The sequence below is a fragment of the Python bivittatus genome, unplaced genomic scaffold, assembly GCF_059951505.1.
Source record: "Python bivittatus isolate LINGU-HERP-01145 unplaced genomic scaffold, Pbiv_v1 ctg000220_np1212, whole genome shotgun sequence".
Taxonomy (NCBI): domain Eukaryota; kingdom Metazoa; phylum Chordata; class Lepidosauria; order Squamata; family Pythonidae; genus Python; species Python bivittatus.
The window spans coordinates 41,279,004-41,301,280 of record NW_028277048.1 but is presented as its reverse complement, the minus strand read 5'-3'; the positions used below and the strand labels follow the sequence as shown (position 1 = coordinate 41,301,280).

The following is a 22,277-nucleotide window of genomic DNA, read 5'->3' as shown; positions in this document are numbered from 1 at the left end:
GAGTCCTTGGTGCTCTCTGAGCTTGGCTGTTTGCTTGCAGACATTTCATTACCCGACTAGGTAACATCACCAGTACTGGTGAGTGTGGGGTTTGCTCCCTGTTTATATACAGTAGCTTGCCCTGCCAGTGTTGGTAGGGGTGTGGCTTTCTCCTTGTAATTCCTTGATTAGGGTATTTTGACCTTAGTGCATTTGATTAGATTTGGTGTGTTGTGTAATACTGCTGCCATGGACTCTTCGCTAGCTCTGGGTCTATCAACTCCCCACTACAGTGCCTCCAGAAAATCAAAGACCTAAAAATAGATGAAGATGAAATCATGGTTTCATTCAACATCACAGCACTCTTTACATCCATAGACCCAGAACTAGTGAAAGAATCCATGGCAGCAGTATTACGCAACACACCTGACCTAGCCAAATACACTAATATTGAAATACCCAGAATCATGGACCTCATCAACCTCTGCTTCACTACCTACTTTCAGTTTGATGGACAAATATACCAATAAATCAGAGGAACACCCATGGGATCACCACTCTCAGGACTCATTGCAAAGTCCATAATGCAACATCTAGAAACTATAGCACTCCCACACATACAACCAAAATATGGATCTGGTATGTAGACGAGAGCTTTGTCATAATAAAAAAGGAACAACTAGAGAAGACCCATAAAACAATCAACAACATCTTCAAAGGAATGAAATTCACAAGGGAAGAAGAAAACAACACACTACCCTCCCTGGATATCCACATCAGCAGAGGGAATGATGGCAAATTAGAAACACAGGTCTATCGAAAAACAACCCACGCTAACCAGTGCTCCACTACCAAAGTAACAACCCAACCTCCCACAAGAGGAGCTGTGTGAGAACATTATTCAGACAAGCACAAATGCACTGCAGCAACTAAGAACACCAGGAAAAGGAAACAGATCGCCTATACAATGTCTTCCAACAAAATGGATACCCACTCAACTTTATCAAAAAGTGCCTGACCACTCAACCCACAACAGCACTTTGTTTTTCAGTAGACAACCCACACTCACCAAAAAAACAACCAAGCTCAGAGAGCACCAAGGACTCCACAAGATTGATTCTCAACAGCACCCATATTTACCAATACATAGCAAAAGCTCAGTGGGTAAGGAAAGGGAAAATCATGGTATCTCAGCTTAATCTACTTGCAAGGTTGTAAGATACAATTGTAAGGCTACAATTACTTTTTGCTTATCAATTAAAACAGGAAAGAAACCTCAAGGAGAAAAAAAAAATGTTTCACTCCATAAAGAGTGGAAACTTCCAGTGAAAACAGATTCTCAGTAAATTGAACTACACAAGATGAGCATTCCAACTTCATCCTTAATAAGCAAAACATTTAACAGATTAAAGCCACTTAAATTCTTTAGCGTATCATAATGTTTCATTATCATAATGTATCCACCTGCGAAACAATAGACAACATGTAATAGAAAGACTTTCTTTCTATCTGTTTCAATCTTTTCTATGTATTTGCTTCAGCAAATTAGCCCATTATTGGATTTTATTTTTCCTCCCTGAATCTTAAACTCTTAAAACTTTAAATTAGGCCTTTTCCTTCCATCAATTGCTTCTAATATTCTATAAACTGCAGGACTGCAGCATAACCTTTGTATTCCAGAAGAATCTTTAATGGCAGAAAGAGAATAATTTAAATGAAAGCACGATAATAGCCAATAATTTCTAACAATTTCTCCTTCCAGACAAGGTTATAAACTTATAAGCTGAAGCTGCCAATATTTGAGAATCATGGGCACATTCCTGCTTAAATGAGATATCTGAAAACAGGCAACTTCATGTAAAATCTCAAGTTATCCAGTATAACTTTTCAGGAAAGACTGCTAGAGACTAACAAATCTGGTTACTGCTCCTCATAGAACTATTTTGGCCATCAGGTACAGTCTGCTCCATGCAGAAATCCAGATTAGTGAATCCCTGACTGATGGTTCTCTTCTGTTTGAACATATCCAGAGAATTACAGATAGCTCTGTTGGCCTGTTGCAGCAAACAATGACAAAAGGAAGTCTTATGGCTCCTTGTAGACTAACACATTTAAGGCATAATGTTTCATGGATGAGAGTCCTCTTCCCCGGTTTCATTTGATGAAGTGAACACTAGTCTATGAGAGTTTGTGTCATGACAAATTCAGAATCACAGAATTATAGAGTTGGAAGATGCCATTTAGGCCACTCAGTCCAACTCCCTGCTGAGCGCAGGAACCCAAACGACAGCATCCCTGGCAGATGGCTCTCTATTCTCCGCTTGAACACATCCAGCGAATGAGCGCCCACCACCTCTCTGGTTCCACTGTTAAACTACTCTTGCTATGAATTTTTTCCCCTTAACACTCAAACACTGTCTGCCTGTAACATAAATGCATTATTTTGTGCCGTAAACGGGTCCCAAGTTTTTTCTTTATGACATCCTTTAAGGTATATAAAGAGTGCTATCAGTTGGGTTACCTTATTTGGGCTGCAACAATCCAGGCAATCAATAAAGGACAGCAAATGCACGTATGTAATTCTTACTCTGTTGCCATCCACAATGACATATTATAATCTTAAGTAGCCCTAGCTACCTTTTCCAACCCCATCCCTACCATTCCTCTCAAGATTAAACATACCTTTTTCCTTCAGTCTCTCCTAAGGCAGTTGCATTTCCATGATCATACTCAGTATTGTATTCTAAATCTGCACAAGTTTGTCTAAATCCTTCTTGAATTGTAATGCTCTGAACTGAACACAAAGTGGGGTCTGACCAATGCAGAACTAAATGGAACTATTGCTTCCTTTGATGTAGAAAATATAGATGCAGCTTAAAATTGCCTTTGCTTTTTTTGCAGCCAGTTCCCATTAAAGTGTATCCACTGAGTGTGATCAAAAAAGTCAAGATACTGGCTGCAACAGTGCAATCGAACTTCCACCTGTTTTTATGTGTGTTGCATATATGTACAACACATATAAAAAACAGAGCTTTGACTGCATCATTATGGCTGCCAGCTTGACTTTTTTGATCATACTCTGCGGATACTCCCAATCACACTGTTAACACATATTCCCCCATTCTATCCCCATGCATTTGATATGTCATCAGTCCATTTCTACAACCTATCAAGATTGTTTGGAATTTCCCCCCACTCCTTGTATCTTCTTGGGTACTGAGTATCCGCCAGAATAAGAAACCAATGCCATATAGGTGAGGACTACTTTTATTGTAGCAGATACAGTAACAGAATCTTGCTAGTCTGAATGTGCTTCCTCACTTTATCTTAGTGTGAACTAGGGAGGGGCCTGTCTGAGATGTTTACTCAAACTCATTCCTTGGAATGGGCTCAAGCTGCGCTTGTCTGATATTGCCTTGATAGCAGCTCTTCCTTTGTCCTTCAAGGGCATTCCTTATGTCCTCTACAGTATCCCACTCAATTTTGTGTAATTTATGATATCATTAAGCATTTCCTCCAACTTCTTTTCCAAGTCATTAACAAAAATGATGAGGAGTACAAGATATAATCACATTCAGGTTGAACTACAGCAACACATTTCATGTGGGGCTACCTCTGCAAAATGCTCAAGAGTAGTGACTACTGTAAAACGGTGAATACAGAGAATTTGGTTGTTAAACCAGGTCCTTTTGGGTATCTGGTTCCATTATTAATCACTGATGCAGCTGCTTTCAGTATCCAACTCAGATTGGGGTCACTGTCCTGAAAGCCCTCTATCACCTTTTCACAACATGATACCATGCAGGCTAGAAGTACAATTGCCAGGATTCCCAATATATGAGCATCAGATTGGAAAAAGAGAATCAATTAAAACTGTGTTCATTGTACTTTGGGCTTGGACATAATTTTTTTGCCCTCTTTTCCATTAGACTATTTTAATATTAGTTGTAGAGCCAGTTTGGTGTAGCGGTTAAGGCACTGGGCTAGAAACTGGGAGACCAGGAGTTTCAGTCCTGCCTTAGGCACAAAGCCAGCTGGGTGACCTTGGGCCAGTCAGTCTCTCTCAGCCCTAGGAAGAAGGCCAGGGCAAACCACTTCCAAAATCTTGCCAAGAGAACTCCAGGGACTTGTCCAGGCAGTCGCCAGGAGAACACTGACTTGAAGGCACCATAAAAAAAAGTTAGTTGTACCACTTTTTTTTTTTTTTTTTGCTGCTGCTGCTTAGATTTTGTATCCTGTTTCTTAATTTTATTATTTTTAATTTTTCTTTATTTTATTATGTTTTCTTATATTGCATGCTGCTAAGTTGGCCATTCTTAACAGAAAAAAATGTCTACAAATATAAATAAACCATTAACTATGAGGGAGGGGAATCTGGTCTATGTTCCTGTCATTACACAATCTCTTAAATGTTATACTGATTAACCCATAAAGTAGTACAATTCTTGCAAAGAGTTTTGATATGATGTCTTACTATAGTTAATGCAAAATTTTATCCTGCACTACTTTAATGGTCAGTCATGTGGCTTAGTAATCTCAATGAAAACATGAAATTTTTGTATACTTTCAGCTCAATTGATCAGGCAGGTGGTGATAAGAGAGACAATGCCAAAGAGGCACGGAATTAGTCCTATTTGCAACTGTCTATCATACAAAGAAATAGAGGCAGGAACATATTTTGGCATAATTTGAACTGCCCTTATGGCTGAGCTCTAATCTCCCTCAAAGCCTGCAAGAGGCTCTGTTTCTTATAGCTTTATTGTGGGATACTTTAAGGGCAGCTATCAGTAGCTTCCCCTGAGTTTGTTCCCCCTCCCATCCAGCATCAGCAATTGGCAGGAAAAAACACCACTAATCACTCCCCTTCACTTTTAGCAGGGTGGGCTTAGAGGGAGGTGGGCAAGTGACTGGGAAGGAGGCTTCATTCCCCTTTCAGGTTGCCAAGTGACAAGGCAGATGCTCCGCACTGAGACCCTGTCACTCGAGTCACTTCTGGGCAGAGGTCCATCGGTCTTCTGGAAGACCAGAATGGTCCAGCTGACAGGTCCGTGGAGAGGAGGAGAGGTGTGGGGTTAAGCAGGAGGGAGCTCCCACAGCACACTGAGAAAGCTCCCTCCCACTTCATCCTGGGCCATCCTCCACTCCACTGACTTATCAGCTGGGCTATTTTTGGACAGAGGTCTGACAGTCTTTTGGAGGCCTGGTAGGCAGGCTTAACAATCTTCCTATCACTTGAACAAAAAGGGGAAAATGGTAGAGACTCTTGCTAATTTCACCCCAGCTCCCAAATATCCAAAATCAGTAAGTTCTGCAACGGAATGGAAGCCTGTAGTGAGTGACTGCAGTTGGCGGCATCTGGAAGTCCTTCGTGGAATATGCAAAATGGTTAACACTGCCTTCTTCCCAAGGTAATAAAAAGAGTAGAAAGCCTGGCCGTGCAAAACTCCTTTTCAGCAGAAGTGGTAGAAAACCTCTAATAAACTCATTTGGGACAAAGCCAGCAACACATCTTCTCTCCAACCTAAACAGACGGCAGTCCTTTCCTTTTTTCTGATAGCCAATTGTACTATCTTTTAAATACCACTAAATGTATGTTTAGGCCCTGGAAGTGTGTGTGTGTGTGTGTGTGTGTGTAGCGGGGAGGGAGGGATGTACCTGCAGCAGCCTCAAACAGCCAGGAGGAGCGTAGCAGATGCTAACCCCTAACTTCCCATTGGTGAGATCATGAATGAGCTTGTCATTTCTATGCCAAGACTCAAGCTGGGGGAAGACAGAAAACACTACTTTAAAACTGGAACAGCTACAGACAAACCGACTACTTCCATGGTAGTCTGGGAATAAGCCAAGCTGCATCATGAGGACATCTTCTAAAAATAGTTAGTGGGGCATTTCCGAACCGTGATCATGTGGAAGAGCCTAAAGACACTAATTGGGGACGGGGGGAGTTACCAAATAAAAGAAACCCCCTAAGTAAATGGTTATATTTCTTGAAAGGAGCATCCTCAACTCTTTCTGGGTGTTTGCCAGAACTCTCTGCAAGATGCAGAACTACAAGTGCCCATATTAGATCCAGGGAATTGTAGAATTCAAGAAAGAGCATTGCATCCATATCTTTGGGGCTACTTCTTGGTCCAGGTTTAAATGTGCTGTCATCCCGCAACACCGTTTCTGTTACCTTCGCTTCTAGTATCTTATCTTCACTTTTAGCCTGATTTAACTTGCTAAACCATCTGGAGAGAGGCTTGACCTACATGTCTGGCTCCCGTTAGACAGAGAGCTCTGGATTCTGTCCATTCAAGAGACCAAAGAGGGACTGGAAGTACTTTGGTTGAAATGTTATTTTTAGGCACAGAGTGAGAAGTATCACTATACAGCCTGCCTCTGCAGATAGAGGATGCCTTAATTCATGCTTCCTCTACTTAATTTGGATATAGATCCACCAATTTTGATTCAAACTATACTTTTGCAAGGTAAATCAATCTGTTGGTATTGGGTAGGTGGGTGGGTAACTGAGAAGCCTATTGTTGAAACTCCTGATAGTTAATCAATGGTATTTAATAGTTTTTTCAAAAACTATAAACATATAAGCATATGTACAGAGCATAGTGCTAAATGATCCTGAAATGGTTCTGTTTCAAAGTTCCAGGAGAATGCATCTGGCAGTGAACAAAGCATGAAGGAAAGGACTGGAATAGTACTGCCCACTAGACCAAACATCTGGATGGTATATAACAAAAGAAGGCAACCCTCTCATGGCCAGAGGCTCTACTTTCACTTTTCAAAATTTGGAGGTGGGGTAGAATACAAGGCTCACAGGGTCCTGGATATAATTTCTAAATCCAGAACTGAAATTTGTAGACCTTTTTGGGAGAGGCTAGTGATTAATGGACAAATTTCGATGATGCATAACACCCCTATTTTGTCCCCCCCTCTTTTTTTTTAATTAAGACTGTTCCTGTTGAAAGTCTTATCTACCAACTTTGTTGTGGTATGGAAGGACTGTTTGGGGGCATTAAAAACTGGAGGCTGTCCATGGCCTGTATTGTACAGTTTTCCCATCTCTGATAAATAGTCAGGTATACAACCAAACAAAGCACTACACTTCTGAAATGTAGAGAGCAAGTTTTACTTGGAGTTTACAACAGAACAGCAATGGTTGGCAGTACTAACAGCCCTCCATCTGAGAGCATCCTTGGTTACTCTGGGATTCCTTTCCGAATAAATCACAGAATCATGGAATGAAAGGGTTGGAAAGGGACCTTGAAGTCTACCTGGTCCAACCCACTGCTCAGGGCAGGAATTCATTATTAGAGCATCTAAACAGATGGTGTTTGGTGATGATTATATATGCAATAAATTATTAGCCCCATTGTACATTTTAGCAATGGATCACAAAACAGGAGTGTGCATAGGACAAGGATTAGAGATCAAAAACCTGATTAAGCAAGCTCTGTGTACATCGCTGGGTGCAAGCCCATCAGCCAGTATGATGATGAAGACATTTGCTTTTCAGTGCTAATAATAATGTTGAGTTAGAACCTAACTGTGAAAACAGAAGCTCTCTGTTAATCCTACCCAGGATAAAATTTCCTTCTCTCTTAGAGCAAAGCCTACTGATTCTGACCTCCTGTTGCCATTGTCTCAGAGGAGGAGGAGGGAGGGGGATCCCAATACTCTATCAAAAGAAAATGATGGTCACTGCAGATGTACATATCTAGAAAGCACTACCTTTTGTGTCAGAAGGAACTAGAGGTCTGCCTAGGTCTTACATGAAGGGAATGATAAGGTTCTGTGGAAGGAATGGGATGTTACTGATACAGAAATATTCCCTGGTGCCACCATGACATATTCTCTCTAAGCTACCTGCTAAGCCCTGAGGCTGCTTTAGGAGTCTTCCATATCAAGCTCTACCTCAGCCTCTCCAGGATGTCTCTCAATTCCCATCCCTGCCTGGCACCATTTGCAGTTCAAAAAATAAGTCCCCAGAATCAAACAGGAGCACCAAGCAGGGATCCCTGTGCAACTTCCAAGCCATGGCATTTATGGATTTGGTTACAGGAAAGAAGCAAAGGAAAGTTAGGGAGCATTCTTCTCTCCCAGAGACTCTGTCTTTTTTTTTTTAATCCATTCAATCGTGTCCGATTCTCAGAGACTGCTTGGACCAGTCCCTGCAGTTTTCTTGGCAAGGTTTTTCAGAAGTGGTTTGCCACTGCCTCCTTCCTAGGGCTGAGAGAGAGTGACTGGCTCAAGGTCACCCAGCTGGCTTTGTGCCTAAGGTGGGACTAGGACTCACACTCTCCCACTTTCTAGCCTGGTACCTCAACCACTACACCAAACTGGCTCTCAGAGACTCTACTCAAGGGTATATTTTGGGGTAGCAGAAAACACTAGCCCCAGGCTGCAGGGTTTGCCATTCTTGGTTTAGCACAGCATTTCAAAACCATAAAATGGAGCACGATGAATTCAGTTTGCAGTCCTTGAAGCATCACCAGATTATCCTGGCCAAAATTTGGCATCAAAGCCATTGATTTTCGGTAGTGCTACCCAATTTCTGATGGGGGGAGCATAATAAGGGCAAAACAGGCATCTTAGGCTATTTGTGCCCCTTGGGTTCTCCTTGAAAAAAAATTGGCCTTGTCCACCTGTGGTGATGTCATAGCATCTCTGTGACCCCCCCTCCCCGCAATTCTCAGGAGCCCAAAGATATTGAAAACACCAAAGTGCAGCCCCTGACCCCAAAAAGGGCAGTCTGATCCTGACTTAAAACATTTGGTGGACAAATAGATAGTGCTATTATTGCTGTACATGGAAGTTCCATTTTCCATGCAGAAATAAGGCTAGAGCAAGAAATTATGGGAATGTGTGGATGTTTTATCCATCTTCCTCCACTACCCCATATCCTTTTATTAATACAAGAGTGGTGCGATGATATGAGGCCATCACACTCCACGTTTTCTGTTCCCACTCTATTTCCTTGGCTGCTGCCTGCTAGGTGGAGCAACCTGGCATGTGAGTACGTATCATTATACAATATACGTTGCATTACTAGACTTCTCTATGGAGAAGAACGGAGTGATGCCCACTGCAGTGGCAGGCATGTAACCTCTGCCACTGTGATGGAATGGTGTTATGAAGGCCACGCTCAGGGAGATAAGCGTTTCCTTAGCCCTCAACAGGAGCGTGGGAAGTTTAAGAAGATGAAACTGGCACCACCCTAAGGAATTCACAGTGTTGTGGCTTGCTGGCTTGGGAACTTAGGTTAAGTCTGGAGAGATTTCTGTCTTGAGGTGGAAGCTAATAAACGCAACAGAACTGTATTGCACTGTCTCATGGAGTTCTTTGGGCTGAACCTCTTTGGGCAGAGAGTGAGTTCTGCCACTGACAACAGAAGGAGACTTTAGGAGATAAAAACAATTATTTAAAAAATAACAACTAAGGGAGCAAAGCCACCAAATTAACTCCATGCTCAATAGCAAAGGACTATAGAATGGCAATCAGAAATGGTACACGAGCAGTACAATGCTACATCTGACTTCCCAGAAGTAAGTCTTACTGAGTTCACAAGGGTTTAGCATTACATGGTGTAGAATATCAGCAATTTAATGCTGCTTCTCCCAAGGTTTATTTTGTAATTTCATAATTTGGGTTTTAATAAGGTTTTCCATTTGTGGCAAAATTTATGCCAGTGATATTATCTGGGGGGGGGGGGGTCGGGTCCCATCCTATGGGATCTTTCTGCAGAATTGCTATCACACTGGTGGTTAATCTTGTGATTACAGACTAGTTTTAATTCCACTTATCTTAAATATTAGCAGCTTCTCATTTGAGTTTTTAAAGGACTCTCCAGTGAATGCCATCTGGTTCTGATGACTTATTTTAATTTGTCAGTTGAATTAAACTTTTCATGCTTTGTCACCTCTGCATGACACAGAGAACCTCCAAGATATATATGGATGATATATACAAGTCAGTAAATCTGTTGGATGCTTTAATTTCAGGGATAGCTCTCTGTGATGTTTGTAGCATTATATCTTTTACTAGGAAGTGTAGTTCTGATATCACAGGGTATCACTCTACCCTCTTCCAGTAGCACAAGTACAGCTTGATCCCATGCATGTTTACTCTGAATGTCAATGTTGCTTACTTAGACATAGGTGCACCTAGAACAGCAATACTCTTCTTTTGGAACAATCCATTGCAAAGAGATGACTCTAACAGAGAAATAGAGATTTTCATCTTGTAGCCCTACTATGAGAATGTATGCTCCAGGCTTTGGCAGCTGGACCACATGGGCCTTTCTTGAATGCTGGAACAAATGATCAAAGGGGCCTTTTTTTCTGAAAACTTTCATGTGAGGAAGGGAAAAAAGAAAAAAAGCTCTGTAAAAATCTGTAATGGTGCCCAATAAAAGAAAAGCTCTCCTGCTTGGTCAAAGGTAGATGTACTACATCATCGCCCACGCTAGGGAAGGACCTCCAGGCAAGCAAGATCACAGCTGCTTTGATTCTAACTCTTCTCTCGCTTTTTCTCACATATATACAAACGCACATACATTAACACACATACACCAACATTTCTCTAGCCCTTGATCTTCAGTGCTCAAGATAAAGATTGTAGGAATAGAAGGAAGGGGGAATTTCCTCTCTTGTTAAGATGCTAAGGGATTAGCCCCTAGTGCATTAATGGTGCACACTCCGTGGCTAGGTTGGCATGGAACCCTGAAACTACAACCCAACCCAGCAGGGGCTTCCATGCTTGGCTGGGAGCACAGGGAAGCCCCGAGGCAGCAACAGATGTGATGGAGTATGTGGGATTGGCTCTTCCCCAATACTAATTCCTCCATGAGATCCAATATCTTTAGCTAACCTTAAGGAAAAGCTCATTAGATCCATCATTGGCAGGTGTTCAGCAACTGCTATTTCTGCTCTCCTCACTTGCTTTTCCAGCTCAGCTCTTGCCCCTTAATTCTGATCTTCATTCTCCTTCACTAGCCTTGCTGGCAGGTTGCTGGATAAAAAGAACAGATGAAAAAATGACAATGGGAAGCAGTACTTGATCAACTGGGACACCTTTATAACCCCATGGCCAGATGGGTAATCTCTTCGACCCAGTACTTTTCATCTATCTGTGGATAAAACAGCGATGGAAAATATGCTGATTTCATTTGTTGGTATTACCCAGCTGTCAGGATGCAGGGATAATTAGAGTAAAAGAGACCCTATGCAATCTGATAATGATTTTTACCAAATGGCATTTCATAGGTTCAAATTATCTCTTTAGGGTTGGCTGAATTTTTCTGATTTTAACAGATCATTCCTATGGGCTCTGCAGAACCTCTGCTATTTGGAAAGAGCTTCTTCATAGTTACTTATCAGTCCCTACCTTATATTGTAATAGTGATGGAAAACTGCCTGACTCTGGAAGATAGGAAAAAACTGGCATGCCACTGGAGGCGGAATAGGATAAAAGAGACAGTCTGGGCAATTAGCAAAGGCAGGTGGAAAATAGTACCCATTTGGGGATGGAGGTACAAACTCCTCAGAGGCCTGCCTCGTTGTTAAATGCTAGTACGAATTGCATGAGCAACTACAGTGGATAGGAATGTGCTGAGAAAGTGATATTGAGATATTGTACAGAAGGGAAGCTCTTCCAAGATTCTGACTCTTCTGCTCTGCTATTTTATCCCACCTTTGCAAACCAAGATTACATTCCCTGGATATATGATGGAGTCCAAGAATGAGAGTAATTGATCCTCTGGGAAAAGGAGCTCTGAGAAAAATCATAAAGAAACATCGCGATATTAGGATGGAACTGAAACTAGTTCTTGATTTCTTGTGTGATTCAGGATGTGTGAAACAACACAGGAAACAGGGAATTACACAAGTGGAATGGGAAGAGGTGGGATTCAGGTGAGCCTGAAATGCATCTAGGCCACTTATGAATGTATTTTTCCTTTCAAGTGAGGTTAACTCAACTCTTTTTTTCTACCATCTCTAGCTTGGACTACAGATATTAGATAAATTGTGGCAGTACTGGATGGAGGAGGAGAGAGAAGTAACCATGTTTGGAAATGATCCACGTGGAACACTGTAATGAACAGTCTGAGGGGAGACCCTGTATATTGATTCCCACCTGTGAGCCTTCCCCAACACAGGCACCCTCCAAATGTCTGGGCTTCCACTCCCAGAATTCACAGCAATGGCCATTCTGTTGGAGGAATCCTATGAATTGAAGTCCATGCGTATGGAAGGCATTCAAGTTGGGGAAGGTTGCTACAGTATATGCTAACAATAATTTCTCATCTGAATAGTGTTTGATATTCCCACAATTTTGGTCTCTAATTCCACTTCTTTTCACCTGTCTTTCAGTACAAGAGCTTTTCTTCTGGTCTTCTACTGTGGGAATCTTGTCTCTAAAACAACTCAGGAGGGAAAGCAAAGTTGGCTGCATCCACAATGTGGTCCACTTTTGAGATCAAGGTTTGGTACTTTGCTGAAGGCCTGCCAATTCTGAGTGAGTTCTTTGGGTCTTTCCAATTCTGTGAGCTCAGGATCAATGGCTGATTCAACTGCTGAAGAACCAGCTGCACCTTTCCAACAAGACAGCTTGTTGAGACTGAAGAATACGGGGAGAGTGGCCAGCACAGCTGGCGAAGAGCCGGGTAATGAGAGTTTGCATGCCAAGGCCTGGCCAGCTATCCCAGCCAGGTATCCTGCAGTGAGCACTGGCTCCAACACCGTGAGTTGCAGAAAGATGTCTGGATGGCGCACATCCTGGCAGTTCCCTAGGCTCATGGGTCACATTGCTTCTGTCTGAATATTTCATTGTGATCCAGTTCTCTTTGTTTCGCTCTTTCTTTTCAGAATCAACAACTCAGTGGCATGGAGAGGCTGCTAGTTTGCCTAGGGAGGAAGGTAGCATTGGGAAGAAGAGCCTATGGCCACCCGCACACATTGGGGTGGAGGTGGGGAAGTGATACATTTGCACCTGCTCATGTTCAGACAAAGAGTCAGTGTGTGACTGCTGCTGAATCTTTTTCTCAACCAAAGCAGAGCCCTAACTGTAATCTTGTAAGATGGGGAAAAACAATCAGAGCTGGGAAAGGATAGCCACAGCTATGTCGTTCCAGTGTAAAACTAGTCCCATCGGTTTGACATTTTTGGAGGAAGTGCTGATGATGGCTCTCACCCAACCACGTAGGTCAGAAGTTGGCGACACTGCAGTAGCTGTTATTCTGAGGCTGCTTCCCAGGCTGCAAAGTCTCATGGTGAGTAAGGCCTGTTCAAACAGAACCCTTTGCAATCATTCTGTTGACACAACCCAGCCTGGAACTGAGGCACAAAGGGCACTGTGGAGAGGATGAGACAGGATCCAAAGGACCCTGCTCAGGGCCTCCCATCTCTGCAAGGCTTCTCAGGAAACCATGCAGCCCTGTGGCAGCGGCTCAACACTCACCCCCTGGACCTTTCACAAAGAAAGGGATAGCAATCAAAAGTCACCAGTCATCTATCCCCATATGGACAAGTATACATGTCCCAAAGCAGGTGTACAACTAGGTCTCTTTCTGTTGCAAGTTAGCTCCAGAATACATTTGTCAACACCAGGGCTCCAACTCTACAGTCTGTTGGATCGTTATTATGTTGCACAAGGGTAGAAAATTTGGGGCTAAACTTCACCTGCCAGCATCTGTAGGAAATATGAACGTGGAAGGAACTTGGAAGATTCCGGTACAAAAATACCCAGTCAGAAAGTTCATTTGGGCAGTTAATCCCATTTCAGCCTACAAGTAATTCTTGTTTAGCAACCACAATTGGGACCGGCAACTGAGCTGTTAAGTGAAGTGGTCACTAAGTGAAACCACAACTATGCTTATGATCTTACTTTAGCTTTCCATTGCTTTACAGACCTTGAAGGTTGTAAATGTGAGGATTGGTCATAAAGTTACTTTTTCATCACCATTGTAACTGCAAATGTCTGCTAAATGAGGCAGTTGCTAAATGAGGACTACCTATAGTTTACATCACAGGGTTGTTAGGTATATAAAAAAAGAGAGAAGAATCATGTATACTTTCTAGTTCTATTTGAAGAAGGATAGGATAGAAATGTAAAAAATAAATACTGGCCAATTCATTTGTACCTCTACCTTCTGTTAAAGGAAGAAACCTGGAATCCTACCGAGCGTGGGCCATTTGGAGTCTTCAAATTTTGTGTGACCCTTGGCCTAAGCAAACAAGTCAGACCTCTAATAAAACCAGTCTCTACTAGTCTGGTACATAAAATAGATTGAATGAGATAGATAGACAGACAGATAGGAAACAAGAATTGGGCAGCCACTTCTATTTTTTAAGCCCAGTCCACTATGGCATACAGCCAAACTTTTCCGAGGCAGTGGGACAGAATGTTCATTGGATTTTTCCTCCTCCCCCCTGCAACTTTCCTCTCACTGCATCCTGTGTCAATATAATTTGGGAAGAGTGTGATTTTTTTTTCTTGTGATACATCAAAATCAACAACGCCCTAACCAGAATTTGTGAAAACCCAATATTTAGGATTAATACTACTGGTTAGTGTTACTGCCCTGAATAAAAAGTCTCAATCAGTCTGAACATTACAAGTACTAAACTATACTTTGGATGGGGCTACTCTTTTGTAGAGCCCAGGACAATATGCCCCTCCCTGAAAGCCCTTCATGCAGTTTTCTGCAGATGATTCTCAAAAGAAAGTGGACAGTAAAAGTGTTGCTCCCCCAAATATTGGAACATTTTCCAGAAACTGTTACTCATTAAATGCCTATATTTAATCCTAAGAATCCTAAGTTCCTTCAAATGATGTCCTGTAGGACCAGCACTGTTTTAGATCTTTCTGTGAAGGGGTGGGGAACTGAAGTCACAATTGCCTTCCCAATTACTGCAGAACCCCTTTGCTTCTCTGATAACAAGGCTGTGATATCCGTACAGGCATCAGCAGTCAGGGAAGATCAGGGGCAGGCTTGGATCCGTAAATTCAATAACATTTCCATTCCTGTGAAACACCTCCCAAATTAAGAGTAATGAATGCTAGCTTTGGAACTGATGTATAAATATCTCTTTGCTTGCAACCAATGGTATGAAAAGTGTAAAGATAAAAATAAACATGAAATGGTGATGGAAGAATACCCCTTCTCCCTCTCTTCCACCATTACCTTTGGATCTCCACATACACAAAATTAGGATTGCTATCTGTCTCTCTTGCCTGGAGTACTGAACACTCCTTATCTGTTTAACTAGCTTCATTATATTCACAGCCAACCCAACAGAAGAAGTAGGTTAAGACTCTGGTGCTGTACTCAGGCCCATAGATAGTTTGGTTTCTATCCTCTGAAACTAACATTTTGGAGTCCTTGGGGTTCTCTGAGCTTGGTTGTTTTCTTGCAGACATTTCGTTACCCGCCTAGGTAATGAAACGCTTGCAAGAAAGCAACCAAGCTCAGAGAACCCCAAGGACTCCACAGTTCAACCCTGAGCTACATATACTGTATTCTCTTCTATTGAAATTAACATTGCCCCTGCTTCCACCTAGACTTCATTGCTGGCTGTCCTGAGGTTAGGAAATCTCAACCTTAGTAAGAACCCACAATATACGAAACAGGCTTTGGGCAGGGGAACAGCCAAAGACCTCCAACCTATCATAATGTGCCAAACCGACTGGATCTTCTTTTCTGAGGGAAAAGAACAACAACAGGAAAGATCTGGGAAGGACATCACATGCTGTTCTTATTACACTTATTACATTCTGCAGGTCTGCAAGCAAAGGAGCCACTGGGCTTGTTCTAGTGCTGTGACATCAGAATGCTGGCCAGCTGGAATCACAGGCATGCTTTGCTGAGAGCCCCACTGAACATAGGGTTACTTTCTTCCAAGTAAACATGTAAAGGATTGCTCAGTACTTCATTTAAGTTGGAACTTGTTCTGATCAGGCTGCAGATTCTAATGCAATGCTGGGAAGTATGCCCGCTTCTGAACTGAGTCAATCTGATCCCTCTTTTCAGCGTGCAATGGAAAAGTGATACAGACAGATAACTATGCTTCCAATCCAAGCTAAGTCAAAATTTTCCAGTGCAAGCTAAGATTTTACCATGGTGATCAAGCATTTTTGATGGCATGGTAAAATATCAGGAGGTACTCTGAAAAGTTGGGGGACTAACAATGTTGATTTGGCCATGCAGTGAAGCAACTGCACAACCATTTGACTACCCCTAAAGCTCAGCACAGATGAGATAAACTCCCTCCAATAAGCAGGGCTACCTTATCTCATGTGTACTTCAATAGATGGAGATTGCTTTTTTTTATTTCTGGTTATCTAAAGAGAACAGTACCACCAAGCATATACAAAATGAACCAGTGAAAGCCTCCAGATATGATTAAACTCAATATTTAATTATCAACAAATAAATGTAATTAATTATAAATTAAATACTGGGAAGAACAGAAAAGTTAATTCTGCTTCATCCCTAATTCCCAGGGTGCACCCTAGGGTTCATGCCAATTGGGGCATGAGGATTGGAAGTATCATATCAACAATGTTCCAACCATGAGTTCAGTTACATTAGATGAGAACATGGATGAATCATGATACACAACCTTTCTCTATTACAACCAGGATCATTCAGTACGTGCATAGAATGAATTCTTCGCTATGTTTGCAACAAAACAGTGGTGATATCTTCCAAGTCATGGAAATTTTAATGAAGTACACTAAAGATAAAAGGAACAAAGATTATGCAAAATTCACAACCATATTAGACATGTCACAGAAAAAGAAGTATGTCAAGTGGAGATAGAACAGTTCAAGTTAGAGAAGAGATACGTTGCTGGAAATGTTTATAGTTTCACTGGCAACATGCAGCTTAGAATCTGTCTGTAACAGTCTTCTCCAGCCTGTATCTCTGCAGATTTGATACATGCTTCTCCCTTTACCTCCTTCAAAGCTATGAGGCACAGAGAGCCATACTGCAAAACTGGCTATGGAGAATGGGAGTTGTAGTCTAGTGTATTGGCAGGCACCAGGCTGGGGAGGGCTGATCCCTATCATGGATGTTACTACAGTACAGATATCAATTTCTGAGAAACTTCTTCATTTCTAATCCTTACAAAAATGAAAAGCAGTCTATACTATATGCAACTTTCAGATGACAAAGGCCAGGGCTTGTTGATCTTTTTTCATAAATGCTCTTTGGGCTATACATATTAGGGCTACTGATCTGGGCTGCAAAATCCAGATGCCACTAGATTATACTTGAGAGAGAGAAAAAACTCTTTGCATTCCAGACCTGGAAGCTCTGACGCATACTGTTCTCTATGTCAAGTATAACAGCTTTCAAATAATTAAAAGTCCTTTAAAAAGTGGCGTACCCTATTGGATTAATAAGAAATATACTTTTTTTCACATATAATTTGAATATTTATATTTCTGTATACTTTACTAAGATTATTTGCTGCGTATTACAGCTTTATCATTAAGAATTTAGACCTTTCCACAAATTTGTTCCGCTTTTTCTGTTTTGAAAGATATTGATGTAGAATAAATGCATTCACAGAACATCCAGCCAATACCATATTGGGATAGAGGGACTGGAACTGAAAACTGGAATTTACAGAAATAGGAGAAAGTCTTACAAGGCATTTTAAGGTCATGTCAGTGCTCCATTTCATATTATAGAACCAAGAAAGTTGATTAAAAGGAAACTATTGGCTCAAATGCAGCTTTTCTAAGAATTTACTGAACAGAACCAAAATGTTGTCACAGTTGAAAAAAGAGAAAACAAGTCTAGCAAAAAATGTAGGATGGTTACCTAAACCTTCTCACTTGTCTGGACTAGTTACAAGGGTCAGAGATCAGAACTAATTCTGGGACCCCCCAAAAACATCTGCTCTTCATGCATGGCTCAAAAGGTTGATATAACTGACTTTCTTAATGACAAAGGAAGAAAGAATACATATAAATATCCCCACGATCAGATCCCCACAACCTAAGGCTTTGTTCTCATTAAAGATATCGCCAAAGCAGAACAGCTAACCCAACAGTGCCAGTTACAGTCAAGAAACATCAAACACCAAACTTGGTTAGGATTCTGTCACTCCATTATCCTGCTGCAACGAGGGCCAAAGATTATTGTGTGTTACTGCTGACACTTTAGAAAGTTTTGCATGTGAATAATATTGACAGTAAACCCAGCCAGGATAGGGTAAACTCTTAACCAGTCCATTCTCAAACACTGATCTTCCGATGGCCCAGAAATTCATTTTCATAACAGAATCATTTTTAACACCTCCAGTTTGAATGTCAATCCAAACACCTCCTGGATACTATCCTAGTGATCCTTCTTAATTTTTCCAGGGGATGTTGTGAGATTACATTATACATGTTGCAATTTTAGACTGAGTCGCCTGAATGGACAGCAAAGCTATCCACTGGACTCCCCACCCCACCCCCACCCCAAACTGGATGTTGCTCCTTTCTTTATTAAAAGGGAGATGGTTAATTCCCCCCTTCCCCATTCCCATCTTTGTGTAAGAGTTCATATGGGACAATCTCTTTGGTAAACATTGTTTGCCCAAGCACTGGGCACACTCTCCCTGCAGCCACCTTTTCTTCCGCACATGCAGCAGATTGTCATTAGTATTAATTAGGTGGAAGTTCTGCCAAGTGTTAGGTAACTAATGAACTAAGCCAGGCCAGGCCAGGGACTGGGGACAAAAGGCCAAACACAGCCGCTGCTGGACTACTACTGGAGTTCAAGGCATAGCACAGCCTGCAGAACAATATGGGATGAGGACAGAAAACAGGTGCAGAAATTGCAGCAGCGGAATCACTGCGTGAAATGAGCTGTAGCTCACCAAAAGTCATGCCGTGTCCATCTCCTAGGTTTTAAGAGCCATAAAGTTCTGGGCTGAATTTGCAGCAGGAGGCTCATTCATTATCTCTCTGTAAATCACATGTAATTATGTACATGTACACTTATCCACGTGCACACACACTATCTTCTGCATCCTAAACTTACAAAAAATCCCAACCGTTTCTACCTGGTATATTATTCAAAGAATACCCGTTGATACAGCTATATAGCTTTAAGGAATAAATAAAATCAACCTCCCAGATTGACATCTACCCTCTCCAAATTGTCAACAGTGAAACAGTGACAGGGTCTCTATCTATAATGCTGTGAGAATCGCCCTGCTCTCTTAAATGCCAGGCTCAGGGGCCAGTGTGAAAAAGCGGTGGGGGGGGGGGGGGGAGAAAGCAGGCTCGCCCTTACTAATCACTATTACGATTTCTGGCCGGGGTTGACTGAAGATACTACTGAGCCCCTGACCCTCAAGGCACACCGGAACAGGCATACTCGGCGTTAGGTCGGAAATTTTCTATATATATTGGCACCAAAAGGGGAGCGTCTTTGAAGCGGGGAAGATTCGTGAGCTCACGTTGCTGCCTTGCTGAAAGTTTACAGAAGTCGCTCGTTTTATTCCTCAGCGATACTTACTCTCTGCACCCGGCGGGCTTCTCCCGTTATGTTTTGCTCCACGTGGATGGTCCGGATCGGGGCCAGGCTCCTCTGGCTCCCCACAACGCCCTGCCAACGGGAGAGCGCACGGGCCATCCGCGATAGGACAGAAGGCGGGAAGAGGCTGCCGACCGCGCGTGTGAACAACTCACTCCCTCTTACCTCGGGCGCGAGAGCGACAGCGGGCTCCCGAGTGCAGCCGCGAGGGCTCCCTTCCACGAGCTGCCACGACAAAGCCCCCGGAAAACTCACCTCGAGACCTTTGTCCCCACCCCACCCTGCGGGCGGCTCAGGGGCCTTCCGGCCGTCCGCTCTCCAATGGGGCGACCCCCAGTTCCTGACCTAAGGAGAGCGCCGCCGCTTCCACCATCTCCCAGCGCGGACCTACCCGGCTGGCGTCGGTTCTCGGCGCTTCTGGGGCGCATCGCGAGGCGAAGGGTCGCGCGGCCGGGAATCTTCGCTCTGCCCCCCGCCGTCCGTTGCCGAGCTCGGCTTCGCTCAAAACTTTTGTCGGAACCCGACTCGCCGCAGCAGCCACTGAGCGGGCCGGGGGAGGGGACCGACGGGGGGCCGGGGAGGGGCAGGCAGCAAGGGTCGCACCCCCTCTCGGACAGCAGGTGTGGGCCGGGAGCCGGAGAGACTCCAACCCTCCTTCTGGCGCAAGGCAAACAATCCTGCCGCTCGCCAGCGGCTCCCTCGCTTCTCTTTCTCCGGTTCCACAAGTTATAACTCACCCCTGATCTCTTCCAACTCCTCCTCCTGCTCCGCGGCCGCGAAGCCCCCCTCGGCCGTTCAGGGAGCAGCGAGGTTGGAGGCGCCAGGACTGCGGAGGCAGCCTCTCACCTGACCCGCACCGCCCGATTGAGGGGGCTGCGGCATGCATGAAACTTCTGGTGAGCAGCGAGGAAAGCGAGGGTCCCTGCCTCGTTCAGGTTGGTGTGCATCAGCCTTCTAGCCCGTGTGTGAACACGTTCACACGTGAGTGTTCAGAAAGACAGAAGGTGCCTCTCATTCTGGGGGCGAGACAATTAGAAGCAGTAGCTCCCTTTTAATGGATGAATAGCTTATTATACATGGTGTTGGAGGAATCAGTTCCCCTGTCGGACACATCCTGCAGGAAGTCCTACCCATAAATCCAGGAATGTGGCTTTCGTCCTTGGAGGAAAACCTCTAACTTTACCCCCAGCTCTGTTCAGTATCATATCCCAACTTTCCCCAATATCAGAATTCCAATAACTGGATACCATTTATGTATGATTCAATAAGTGATTTTCAAATCTCTTTTTAAAAAAGGCCTCCTATCTGAGGATACTTCCTTATGCAATATTTTATTGCCCATGCAAATAATCCCCATTCAAGTAGTCCTTGTTTAGTGACCACAGTTGGGACCAGCAACTCGGTTGCTAAGCAAAGCAGTCACTAACTGAAACCGCAACTGCTTATGATCTTACAGATAGTCCTCGTTTAGCGACTGTTTGCGGTTACGACGATGATGAAAAAATAACATTATGACCAATCCTTGCATTTACAACCTTAACCTTCTCAGGTCTGTAAAGCAAAAGAAAGCTGAAGTAAGATCATAAGCACAATTGCTGTTTCACTTAGTGACCGCTTTCCTTAACAACCAAGTTACTGGTCCCAACTGTGGTCGCTAAATGAGGACTACCTGTACTTCAGCTTTCCTTTGTTTTACAGACCTGCAAAGGTCATAAATGTGAGGATTGGTTGCCAAGTTACTTTTTCATCACCATCACAGCTGTGAATGGTCACTGAGAACTACCTGTATATTGTTAGCGCCTCCCTATGTTGACTTCAAAAATGTGTTTTTCTTTATCTCCTTTGATCATACATGTACCATTATAATGCAAAGAAATATCTTCCTTGAAACTTATCCAACAAAAGGAAGAAAAGTTTGTCAGTATAATCCAAGTGTTTATAAAGAAACGGAAGTGAGCGAGTCAAGGCTTTATAGTCCAGTTAAATTAATGTATGTCCTGGTTAAATTTCTGGAAAACATAATTAAAGCTAGAATAAGTAAATATATAGAAGAAAGAAAAATACAGACAAGGAAGAATCAGCATTGCTATTTAAAAGGGAAATCTGCCTCATCAGCTCTTTGGTAATAATTTAGTTGTATAATTTACTACCCTTTAAAATCGGTTTTTCCCAGGGTGCACTTTGAATTCCCAAAATCTTTTGACAAAAGATTACAGAAATCATTATTCACATAACATTTCTTTCTTTTTTAAAGTATGCTAAATGAGCCCATTTATTTGGAGGAAAAAGCAAATGGGGGCCCAGATTCAGACCTGCATTCCCAATTCAGATCAGGGCCAAGGGCCAACTTCTTCCTTTTCACTCCTTCCCCCCTGCCTTTGGCTTCAGCTATGCTGCTTGAAGTCATTTTGTGAGGTACCAACATGGGCCCCAACCCTGGGTTAGGTTTCTAAAATACAAGTACTATTTTTTTAAAATCCGTTCAATCGTGTCCGATTCTCAGAGACTGCCTGAACAAATCCCTGCAGTTTTCTTGGCAAGCTTTTTCAGAAGTGGCTTGCCATTGCCTCCTTCCTAGGGCTGAGAGAGAGTGACTGGCCCAAGGTCACCCAGCTGGCTTTGTGCCTATGTGGGACTAGAACTCACAGTCTCTGGTTTCTAGCCTGATGCCTTAACCACTTCAACAAACTGGCTTTCATACTACTATTTAGCACACTTTTAAAAAGTCGGACAAATGTGAGATCTAGTGTAAAAGCCAATA

At 42.8% G+C, this 22,277-nt stretch overlaps 1 protein-coding gene across 5 annotated transcripts in view; it reads right to left on the bottom strand.

Annotated features, from left to right (window-relative positions):
* GCGR (glucagon receptor) overlaps positions 1-20,439 on the bottom strand; it is a 37,330-nt gene extending 16,891 nt beyond the window's left edge. The window contains exon 1 of one of the 5 annotated variants that reach the window (XR_015795750.1): positions 20,254-20,439. Coding sequence is in view for 2 of the 5 variants with exons in the window: in XM_025171850.2 (XP_025027618.2) it covers positions 20,254-20,402 (149 nt within the window). In the remaining 3 variants the exon portion in view is untranslated. The other 4 variants (XM_025171850.2, XM_088138422.1, XM_007436208.3 and 1 more) reach the window with 4 other exon arrangements.
* Between the last annotated feature and the right edge of the window lie 1,838 nt (positions 20,440-22,277).